This window comes from Xyrauchen texanus, chromosome 4 (assembly GCF_025860055.1).
Source record: "Xyrauchen texanus isolate HMW12.3.18 chromosome 4, RBS_HiC_50CHRs, whole genome shotgun sequence".
In the NCBI taxonomy this organism is placed as follows: domain Eukaryota; kingdom Metazoa; phylum Chordata; class Actinopteri; order Cypriniformes; family Catostomidae; genus Xyrauchen; species Xyrauchen texanus.
Genome location: NC_068279.1, coordinates 12,379,669 through 12,391,709, shown reverse-complemented (window position 1 = coordinate 12,391,709; position 12,041 = coordinate 12,379,669). Strand labels below are relative to the sequence as shown.

The 12,041-nt window shown below is 38.1% G+C and overlaps 1 protein-coding gene across 2 annotated transcripts in view; it reads right to left on the bottom strand.

The window, feature by feature from the left end:
• The window catches only part of LOC127638224 (protein phosphatase Slingshot homolog 1-like), a 60,205-nt gene that overhangs the window by 31,827 nt on the left and 16,337 nt on the right, over nucleotides 1-12,041 (bottom strand). The window contains exon 1 of one of the 2 annotated variants that reach the window (XM_052119669.1): nucleotides 715-1,024. The exons of the other annotated variant lie outside the window; for it this stretch is intronic. Coding sequence (XP_051975629.1) covers nucleotides 715-812 — 98 coding nt within the window. The 5' untranslated portion in view covers nucleotides 813-1,024. Of the gene's footprint in view, nucleotides 1-714; nucleotides 1,025-12,041 lie in introns of those variants that run through there. 2 annotated transcript variants of the gene reach the window in all.

Below are 12,041 nucleotides of genomic sequence, written 5' to 3'. Positions count from 1 at the left end.
TTGCATTGCATATTTTCATACTTTTTTATTCACATGGTCCAATTCGAAATCTTTATATCCAAAGGAGATTAGTTTGGGAACTCGACAATCTTCTGTCATTTTGGCGTTGTGAGCGCAGCGTTAACTGCGCAGATGCAGATCAGTGGTGCTGGCTGGCTTAAGTTTTTGCATATGAATTATTTGATGTCACAATATTATTTAAATGCATTACATTACTGTTTATAATAAGTTATTGAAAAGAATAATTATAAAAAACATTCAAGTCAATGTCAAGTTATGCAGTTCAAGTCAAGTCTCGAGTCACTGGTTTTCAAGTCAAGGTCAAGTAATTTTCTTAATTTAGTCAAGCAAGTCACAAGTCCTCACTCATCTGAAGTCAGACTCCATTCAAGTCATGTAACTCGATTCCCCCACCTCAGCTCAGCTCAGAATACTCATCTGAGAAGCACTAGTTTTCATACTAAGACAAGTATATGGCATGCATTAGCGTCTCTGCATAATTATTCTCTATACTAAATGGCCAGCTCCCACTACAGTGTTGCACATAGCCCAAGTTGATGTCGACAATATCACTTAAGATATTGTACTACTTGATCCTATATACACGCCATGCACCACAGTCAATCAAAGAAGTTAACTGCACTCTAAGCACATTGCAAGTACAGTAAATTGATTTTACTTAAGGCTTGTACCAATTCAACCCGATTCACTCACATGTGGTAGATTTGTCTCTGTGTGACGAATGCATTCTCCACAAAGTACGGCAGCATCTTCATCACAACGTCCTGACAGGAGTCCACGACCAGATGCATCCTGCTGGCTGCAGGGAGTTCTCCCTCACCCCAGTCTGCAGCAGCATGCTTCGGTCAGTTATGAAAGAGGGAACACAGCACACAGAGGAGAGGAGTAGTGAGTCTCCAGCCTGTAACTCGGTCTGATGTTGTCTCAGAGCGTGCAAGCAAGTTCCTGTTGTGCTTTACAGCGGCTTGAATCCCAACACGCACTGATGCACACTCACTCTCACTCAGTGTCAGTAAACAGAGGAAAAACCTGTTCCCTTCTCTTTGCAGTTATCCAGGAAGGGATGAAGCACACTGTGTGTGTGTGTGTGTGTGTGTGTGTAGCGATCTGTCCTCTATAATTAAAAGCACACCAAACAGCTCTGACAGTGCAAGAAATGCAGCAGGCCACCAGTGTTATTATCATAAAATAAATACAATAAAAAACTATTCAAAATTATATAAACCCTGCGGGCCACAGATATTCTAGTGTTCCTTTTGCAGAACAAAACAGCTTTATTCCAGCAAAGCTGACAGACATAGAGAAAGAGGCAGAGAGACAGAAAAAAAAAAAAAGAACAAAAGGGACAAAAGGATTTCTCAGAGCCCTGGAGTTTGTTTGCCAAGCAGCAAAAAGAGAAGCTTGTTCTTGTTCTGAAAGATGACAGAAGTCAAGTCACAGACAAGGAGGAGGAACAAGAGACAAGTACACAAAAGAACTAAAACAGCTGGAACGAACACGTTGATCTTCTTAGGAGATTCTCAATGCTTGCCACGCCCTAAAATTATCTATGCCAAAATCCTCAGTGCCAGCCTCACATGGGCTAAACATGGACAGCAGTGGCTCTGTTTCAGCTGCTCCTGGACGAACCGATGGAGGCTCCTCGAAATCTCATTAGGAACTCTCTCCCTGTGTGACTGTCTTAAGTAGACTGCAGTAAGTGCACACTGTCTCGCTGGTCAGGCTGACCGTCTGTACTCCAGTATCTGCCGGTCAACACTGCAGCTTGACTTAAGTACAGAGTACTTTGGCTCTATTCCAAAATGTAGTGAGCTGCCTTGCCATCTACTGCCTACACAGACAGCTGCATTCTAAGGCCACATTCACATTAATCAGATTTCAAAAGTTTTACATTTTCTAATGACATAACTTTCCAAAGTATGGAGAGAGTTTTCAAAACATGGCATTCTAGTGTGGATGAGATGCGTAAGCATAGCAAAATGAATGCGTTTTCAAATTAAAACGTATTAGTGTCAACATTGCTTGAAATAAATCCTCATGATGGCCACGTCCACGCAAATCCATTTCCATTTGAAAATGCATTGACCTCTCATCTACACTTGAACACTGTGTTCCTCCACCAAAAACAACATTTCGAAAGCACTCTCCACAACCGTATATTTTGGAAAAGGATGATGTTAGGAAACTGAAAATGGATGTTTCATACTTAAACAGATTAGTGTGGTTTTAAGTTGAAAACTTTTTCAGATTCGTAATGTCATTGGGCCCGCACAAAATGTTTTTAGTGGAGGAAAATTCTGCTCCAGTGCGTTTCCAACCATTTGGTACGTTCTACAAATCGCACATCTCATAGCGAGAGACATGACAAATGATTTCAACAGAATTTAGTGATAGCAAGTTGCTATGCAATCAACCAGAAACAAATGATGAAGCAGTACTTCGATTAAGAGGGGTGACTCTTTCTATCTTAAAGTCACTAAAACAGGACAAAGAGTAATCGGAGATAGCAAGGAACAGAAGTAGCTAGGGTAAATCTCTAAATAATGGGGAGATATTTAAGGAAGAAGGATGAAAAGAAAGAGATGAAGAGGGCAAAAATAACCAAGAAAACCAAATGAATGAGACTCCGTATAAAGCACTGGATTTGTTACTTTCTAAATGTTCAAGATCATTAAAACTAGGGATATCCCGATACGATACTGGTATCAGGTCTGGTACCGCGCTCATATACTCATTCTCGTAAAAATGCTCCTATACATAAAGCCGATACCATCTGACGTACAAATGTCATTACGTAAACATTCAGTGCACAAATTAAATCATGTTACGTCCAAGTATGATTGTTTAACCACAAAAGCTGCAATTTAATGAGATAAATTTAAAGATTGCATGTTATTCAAATGTGAGTTCTTGTGAATATGAGGAGACAATGTTGTGCTGACGCTGGTTGCTCATACCTTTTAAAGCTCCCGCTTGGGCTCATACAAGAAAAACACCATCATGAGCATTGTGCGCTCTGTTTGTAGCAGATGACAGTAAACAGAGTGCAAATTCATGTTTTTACTAATTTAATTAAATAGCAACCTTTTCAGTTTAATACTTTCCCATAGTGGGAAGCTGCAGTCATAAGTCAGAGCTCCTTGGTCAAAACAATACAGAAGAACTTCAAAATAAATAAAAACTCTGTCAGAATAAAAGCTACATTTATAGGAAAAAGTATGACAGAAATATATAACCACAGTCACGCATAGTCATGCACAGATATTTTCTGTTTTGGATTCTGTGGCAGGGCGGAGGGCGGGGCCGGGTCGCGATCTTACACACCCGGTCCCGTATTAGGCTAATTAAGCCTCCGAGAGGGATAAAGGTCGACTGCAGAGGATAGTTAGTTTACGGACATGTCCGTCATATGTGTGTGTTTGTCTTTTGTTTAAGTTGTTAATTAAAATATTATTTATATCGTCAAGCCGGTTCTCGCCTCCTCCTTTCCATTGAATACGTTACTTTTCTTTCTATTCTTTCTTTTATTTTCTGTCAGGCTCATTAAATAGCCATTCTGTTGAGCCAAAATATTGTTGGTAATATTGCAAAATATTGAGACATATGATGCCCTTGCAGATTAAAAAAGGTGCCTGATACACACGTGTTCCAGTAGTATGGTAATATTGGACCATATGACTATATTTGTTTTTTCATGATCTTTAAGAACCCTTTGATCTAAAGGCTTATGCTTGAAAAGTTTGACAATAAATATAACAATAGTGCATAATATTTTATAAAATTTCTTTTTTTTTTTTTAAATAGATTAGTTGACAAGTTAACAAGTGTTCAACATGGTAACTCCTTCAATACTATTTTAAAAGTATCTCAGAAGGATCATGAAGCATGAGAGTGTGCAGAGATGTAATCTAGGTAAAGGGTGTCTACTTTAAAGAAGCTTAAATAAAAGATTTATTTATTATTTCATATGTTGTACATTTTTTGCTCAATGCATTTTTGCAATATTCCATTGTTTCAATGGCTTTACTAGTGCTGTAAAATTTGGAAAATAGTCATAATAAAGAATAAGTAGGTGTGATCAACCTTCTGACATACTGTACAGTAAGTATAGTGTGTTGACTGATGCGTTTCCTATACAGATTAGGCTCACTTGCTCAAGATTTGAAATGCTAAGTCATGGAGCACACATCCTCGGCTCGTGCCCATGTGATGCTACCAGGCAGACTACAGACCAGCTGACAGGTGTCCCAGTTCAGGACGCCTGCATGTAGAGCTTTAAGCAGATCAGGTGTGTGTGTGTGTGTGTGTGTGTGTGTGTGTGTGTGTGTGTGTGTGTGTGTGTGTGTGTGTGTGTGTGTGTGTGTGTGTGTGTGCATTGTAAAGTGTGCCGTCTGGATTATTCCGCTGCACTGAGACTGTGCTGGTACACAAATGTGCCACAGTTGTTTTTCTGCACACATAGGCACAAAAAGATTAAAGCCTCTTCTCTGGGGGCAGATGTTACATTCACATTTTGTCTTTGCAAAGCGATGGAGGAAAAATGAGGGATGCATGGAGGAAGGGGAAAACGGGCCAGCTTTTCTCAGGTGTCATACAGAGAATGATGGATTGCATATGACATCAGTGTTCTCGAATCAATTGGCAGCATGCCTATATTTGCTGTGCCTTCATATTAAATCAAATGAATCCCCCCTCACAATAGCCTTACTCAGAGTGATTCTAAACTACACTGTAGAAAACAAAAGATACATTTTCACTTACTGCATTCATTTGTGCATGTGCTTGCTAAGGCAAGTATTTCAGAGTTTAGAACAAACCTTAAGAATTCAATTTTGGCATGTAATTCGTTCAACACTGTTTGTGCTACGGACATTAATGATACCTCAAGTCACGCAGTTGGTTGAGAACAGGTGTGCCTTTACTTTGATATAGTAGTCTTACGATTTTCACCTACTGAGTGATACAAATAGGTGACAAAATCCTGTGAACTTACATTGAAGGAGCAATCCAAGCCATATCTAGAGACCTGAATATCAGAGACTTTGGCCAGCAAGCAATCACCCTGAACATTCTTGCACACCTAACACCCTAGAAAACCACCCAGAACACCATTAAAAACCACATAGCAACCGACTAAAATCCACGCAGAACACCTTAGCAACTGAATAACAATTCCCTGTCCACCTTGCACATCACCCTCACCCATGTAGAGGCAAGTACTCCTCTAATGCATGTAAGTGCACTTTGCTCTAGTTTGGCAAAGTGATTGATGTGATTAAATTAGAGCAAACATACAAGTGAGAGTAAGCTCTTTTGAAAACCAAGGAATATCATAAATGAATGGATATACAGTTTTATAAAGTTAACACTAAACGGATGACATCCCATAAAAGACAAACATTCAAAATGTTCCAGAAGTAAAAAAAAAAAAAAAAAAAACCACACATTTTACTCGTATTGTATCTTTAAATGTTCCTTTTAATAAAGTCATTCCAGTGTTAAACTTGTACTATGAATTATTGATATTGTGAACAAGGGCACTTTGTGCAGCATGAATCTTTTGTGGTTGGTCCTTTAAAATTAAATTAAAATGTCAAGTCATTGAGTTTAATTTGCCATGTATAATAGGCCAATTGCTTGCCCATGCAGGCAGGTCACTTTCCACCCTCAGCAGTTTCTGGCTGACAGCCCACATATTTATACTGCAACCACAGTCCTTTTTTCTCCTAGTTGACTTTATTGAGCAATACATCTCCTATCTAGCATTATTGAATTTTTGTGAACATGATCAGGTGGGTCTGGCTCAAAAGTGGCAAAATTGAGGGGCTGGCATGTGCTTCAGCCTCCCCAAGAAAGTCCATAGCACCGCCGTAGCATCCCCAGCAAATGTTTGTAACAGCCATCAGATTATCCTCTGTTTGAAGACTGTAAAAAGAAAACTTTTTCTCTGACAATATTTTAGCAATCATGTTGTGTGTCCCCTATTTCTGCCATCTGTTTAGAATAAGAAATAGTGATGCCCGATTTATGAATGAATTACTCATTTTAGTCGATTCCATCAAAGGATAAGTCAAACGGTTTAGAAAAATGGTCTGAATCACTCAGACAGCTCAAGCACTATCGTTTGGAGCTTTTCTCACTCCGTAAAAATAGACATGAAATAAATAGAACAGAAAACAATCAAGTGGAATATTTACTGTCATGATACACAGAGCTGATGAGGTGGTAAACTTAACTGTTGAAAATGTATTAAGCACAATCACTCCAACTGTATGTCTCTCAATAACTCTCAGTAATGATGAAGCAGCCCCCATAACCTAACAACCCCGGACCCACCTTTGTAAAAACCAGAGCCCTGCTACCAACTTGTCAGCACAGTACGTTACCTACACATTCTCCTCAAACATACAGTATGTTAAATATGTACTAACTACCTCTGGTTAGAATACACTTTGAATAAAAAAAATTGCTATAATATTAATAATATTATACAGGTTTTAGACAAGAATACAATTTTTTCTTCTGACAACATGTTATCATGCAACACTGAAAGCACCCAGGCATTCGCTATTTTTAATTACATTTTTGTACTTTAATAACTGAATGCTCTGTTCCACCGTCCTGTAGGATGTTAGCTTAATATTTTTTCATTTCTTGGATACGACTGTTGATCAGTTTACTTCTGGTCACAACCTTACTTCCTGATGATGCAAAGCAGCTTTTTAACAACTCAAAGTTTTTCCAACCAAACAGGTATCAAAAAGTTGCATTGCATGTTTTTTCACATGTACATTGATTGGAGAACTATGTAAATGCAATGGTGTACATCAACACACCACAGTATCACCATCTGATCCCACCACAATACCAGGGTCCTGCCACAGCAGGTTATTTTTTATTAATTCGTTTTTGAAAGGTAGCTGATTTTGAGAAAAGTTAACTAGTGCTGGATATGCTGTGTGAATAAGTCTTTTAGCAATGCCTGGTAGCCCGTAGTTACATTAATTGCTACACAAGATATATACTTCTTAAAAGGTAAAAATGCTGCTCCTAAAGTCACCAGAATTAAATGCTTTAGTGCCGTTTTAGTGCAGACCCACAATTTTGCTGTACCTGCGCTTCAGACAGTCTGTAATAAGCTGAAAACACCCTTGAAAGTGTGTTGCCTGTTTTATTGAGGGTGCAGCATAGTGATTTCACTTCTGTTGTCACCACGTGCAAATTGTTATTAATAAAATCGCTTGGCCATGCCAGGTTTTGCACATATGTACTATGTTGGAGTACAAAGTACTGGTAGAAACTAGTGGTGTGAATCTTCACTGGCCTCATGATTCAATTTGTTACTTCAGAAATGTATCAAGCATCTTGCATGCACTGTTCGACCACTTTCTCTGCGAGTAGAAGATCACACAACACCGTTGCAAATGCAACAATGGATTTCAAACCCTTATCATAAGGTGTGCGAACTGTCTGGACAAGCAAGTGTCCGACAATAAGCAAAAGCCAATGAAATGGAAAGTGTGCAAGAGTTGAGAAAAGCATAGGGAAAAATAAAATAAAATTAAATGAAAACATCTCCCACATCTCATGGACCGCTGCCTCATTATTTTCTGCTGTGTTTTCCCCGTTCTGTGCAAATCAGTGCAATAACGGGTGCAAGCTCGTCTTTCATGTTGTTTAATGGCAAGTTATCACAAATAAACTCTCCCATTGCTATGTGCATGTGTTTGTGAAAGAATTGAGATCGTAGTTTCATTCAGGCACAAATAGTCAAGTGTTTGATACACCTAGTATGCAAACAGTTGTGTTTGTGCGCTTGACTTTAGTAAATGCGCTCAACACGCATCTTTGTTTCTATATTGGTCTCTGGCACACCCTACTGTGATGTCGCGGTTTAAATAGAACTTAAAATCGATTCTGATTCTTTTGAGAATCGATTCAGAATCGTATGAGAAAGAATAGTGATGCATCACTGAAATTTGGAATAAAATGTTGCAATGGAGCTTTTTGTAATCAAATAAACATCAACATTAAAATGTTACCAATATATTAATAATCTACGTTCTTTTATGGATCAGAGACGTCTACACACACACACAGACACACACACAAATACTTTAACACTGATATACATGTCAAGTACACCCAAACATAAACACAAATCGCTGTGCTTGGCTACTCTTGCCACTACATCTGTTTGGTGAACTCACAAGCTGGCTCACTATTGTGCCACCTGGTTTATTTCACGGGAAAAGTATTTTTGCCGGTACTGCAAACATTCCTGTGTGCATCTCGCAATGGTTAAGATTAGGATTACAGTTATAAAAGGACTTGTAAATGTGATAAGGGTGAGGTTTGGGGGTTTCAATTTTCATACTCTGGTCTGTTATATTATCCAGACCACACCAAAGGTGTCCTTATCAAACTTTGGCTGTTTTAAAAGGCTCAAGGCTGTTACTGCAATGGAGTGCAGTGAAAAAGAGTAGTGCAAAATAAAAATAAAAAAGAGAGGGAAAGATGTGGAGGAAATATACAAAATAAAACAAAATTAAATTCTGGAATCATTTTCTACCTTCACATTGTTCCAAACAAGTATGACTTTCTTCCGTAGAACACAAATGGAGAAGTCAGGGAGAATATTAGCCTCAGTCATTCACCATTCACTTTAAAAGCATATTTTTTCCATACTGTCCAATAAAAGTGAATGGTGTGAATTGTGTTCCACGGAAAAAAAGAAGAAGTTATAGAGGGTTGGAACAACATGACGGTGAGTATATAGGTGAACCTAATGTGATCAAGATTGTGGGAAACAGCTTCTAGAACTGCCAATGTACTGTAGAACGTTTTATTTGTATTTACTTTATTTTCATTTACAATGTCTATAACATAGATTTTTGTCTGCCTTTTCCACAGAATCCATATGTGAATCTATGCATGTAACCATACAGCAGATTCTGCCATGACACATCTTGCATTTCCATGTCATTTCAGGAGAATATAAGACAGGTCAGCCTTATGTAAGTGAAAAGGAATTTGTGACGGATAAAACTTTCTTCATTGCGCAATGTATGCTTTTACTTTAGATATCAATTAGCTCAGGAAAGAGGACAGGTCTTAACCATGTCTCTACAAGTGTGCATAAACGATTTACATCAAACACTAGAAATTGGCCCATCATTGATATGTCAGGTTCCAATAATTCCACAATGACATACAGACAAGGGAGAGTGAAAGCTGGAATGCTCAGTCCAGGAGCTATTCTTGATAGTACTATACTTGTTATTGAACACTAGTAGCTTGTTTCTTCAGAACAGTAGCAAGTCTTCAAAGAGAAAAAAAAAACCTTAACCAGCCTAGGTTAGTTTGCTGTACCCCAAATAAATATTTGCTGGTTTTAGAGGGGTTTGGTGAACCGGCTGTGCCAGACTGTGAGACCAGCAGTACCAGCTGAGGACTGTCCTACTCCAAAACTACTCGTGTTAGTGCATTTTCAATTTCCCCATGTTCATCCTTCTCTAAAATTGCTTTTTATGAGTAGTGAAAATGTTCTGCTGAAACTACTATTTTTATATTATTATTATTTAGCTTCATGCATCTACTGCACTATAACTTTATCCTAACCTTGTTTTTCCTCATTAAAAAAGGATTTGTCTTACATGAGCCTCTAGGACATCCTGTTCCCCCTCACACATAACTCTTCTGTTAGATTGCATCACTCTGTATAAATGTGTCGATTTTAGAAAAAGGGTCAAATGCAAGTCAAATTGGAATTGCTTTTCTCACTTGTAGCATGTACAATGGCCCCAAAAATAATTTGGACACTTAAATGTATGATTGTCATTACATGTGTCATCTGCAAATAAACAATGCTATAACTTTAAGCCATTTGAATAATATTTAATCTAATATTTAATCAATTATAATATCTTTAAAACAACTGAGCCACTCTAAAGGGGCATTTATTTTATGGACTATGGTACTGCAGTGCCTTCAATTTAATTTTCAAGGAAGGAAAATGGAAAAACAAATAACTTTATGCTGGTAAAACTGCCAATCTCAAAACCAGTTCCTACCTTAGTCTATTTGCATGCTGGCTAAGTTGTAATAGTTTCCTTCATCTCGTTTATCTGATATGACTAGCAATTATTATGTGTCATCATTGCCTAACTTTTGTAATACTATTCATTTTAAAACATGCAATAAATATGCTATTTACCTGCTCAAAAGACATATCTTTCCTATATCAGTCTTTTTCTTCCTTTCATTATTAAAAAAAAAAATAAAACATTTTAGGGGAGGGGGGCGAGTTTAGTTGTCGTTAGTGACATTCGCTCTGATGATACAATCACCTGTATCCACAGTTACACTGGTACTCCTCAAACCATCAGATTCATCCACGCAGAAGAGCAAAGAAGACTCACGTAATTACCAAAAAAATATTCCTCCGTAAGTAACTTGCAGTTTTATGCTTCAACCAATAAAGGGCCAAAAGTTACACAACGTAGCTTTATATATGGACATGATCCAGTAAGTTTTACAACCAGAAAATATCCAAATACTTTCTTCATTTTGAGCGTGTATATATGTGTTATTATTATTATTATTATTATTATTAATAAATTAAATTATTATTTAAACCCTAATAAACTTTTTTTTGTTTTGTTGAATAAAAATGGGCTTGTGCCATCTTTCTTTTCAATAAATGTCACATGGTTTGACATTTTGTTGTCCAAAACTTTTTGGGGCCACAGTGTTATTTTTTTAATAGGCATTTGAGGAAGCTCTGTTCAGCAAAAATGTACTCATGTAGTAGAGCCTTATCTGTGAGTCACAGGAAGATACAAAAATCAGACACAGCCTCCATTGTGTTGCCAATAGACTCCTTTTCTTATATCCTGTTTTTTGCAGAAACAGTAAAGCACTGCCCATCAGAACCCATCAGAGGTGTGCGAGAGAGAGAGAGACAAAGAGAACTAAATGCACTTAAAAAAACAACTTCTCTTTCATTTATCAAATGACCTTATTTTGGTCACAGTCACACACACGTGCGCACGTCACATGTGCTTATGTCCAGTAGAAAAAGGCTTAACAGACAGGACAGCATTAGATGGTTCAAGTATGTAACAACTGAGGTTGTTACCCATCCTACCAACCACCAGAGGGAGCCCTCTCCCGAATATTGTTCTTCACCCATTTCTTCACTGCTCATTTACTGACTGTTTACCACATGTATACAGTGCAACCAGAAAGTATTGACAGTGCTTCACTTTTTCCAAATTTATGTTACAGCCTTATTCCAAATTAGATTAAATAAAAAAATGTCCTCAAAATTCTACACACAATACCCCATAATGACAAAGTGAAAGAAGTTTGTTTGAAATCTTTGCAAATTTATAAAAAATAAAAAAAAATAAAAAAAAATCACATTTACAGCCTCTGCTCAATACCTTTTTGAAGAACCTTTGGCACCAATTACAGCCTCAAGTCTTTTGTGTATGATGATACATGTTTGGCACACCTATTTTTGGGCAGTTTCTCCCATTCTTCTTTGCAGGACCGCTCAAGCTCCATCAGGTTGGATAGGGAGCGTCGATGCACAGCTATTTTCAGATCTCTCCAGAGATGTTCAATCGAGTTCAAGTCTGGGCTCTGGCTGGGCCACTCAAGGACATTCACAGAGTTGTCCCATAGCCACTCCTTTGTTATCTTGGCTGTGTGCTTACGGTCGTTGTCCTGTTGGAAGTTGAACCTTCGCCGCTAGTCTGAGGTCCAGAATGCTCTGCAGCAGGTTTTCATCAAGGATGTCTCTGTACACGATCCTGACTAGTCTCCCAGTTCATGCTGCTGAAAAACATCCCCACAGCATTAAGCTGCCACCACCATGCTTCACTGTAGGGATGGTATTAGCCAGGTGATGAGCAATGCCTGGTTTCCTCCAGATATGACGCTTGCCATTCAGGACAAAGAGTTCAATCTTTGTTTCATCAGACCAGACAATTTTGTTTCTCATGGTCTGAGAG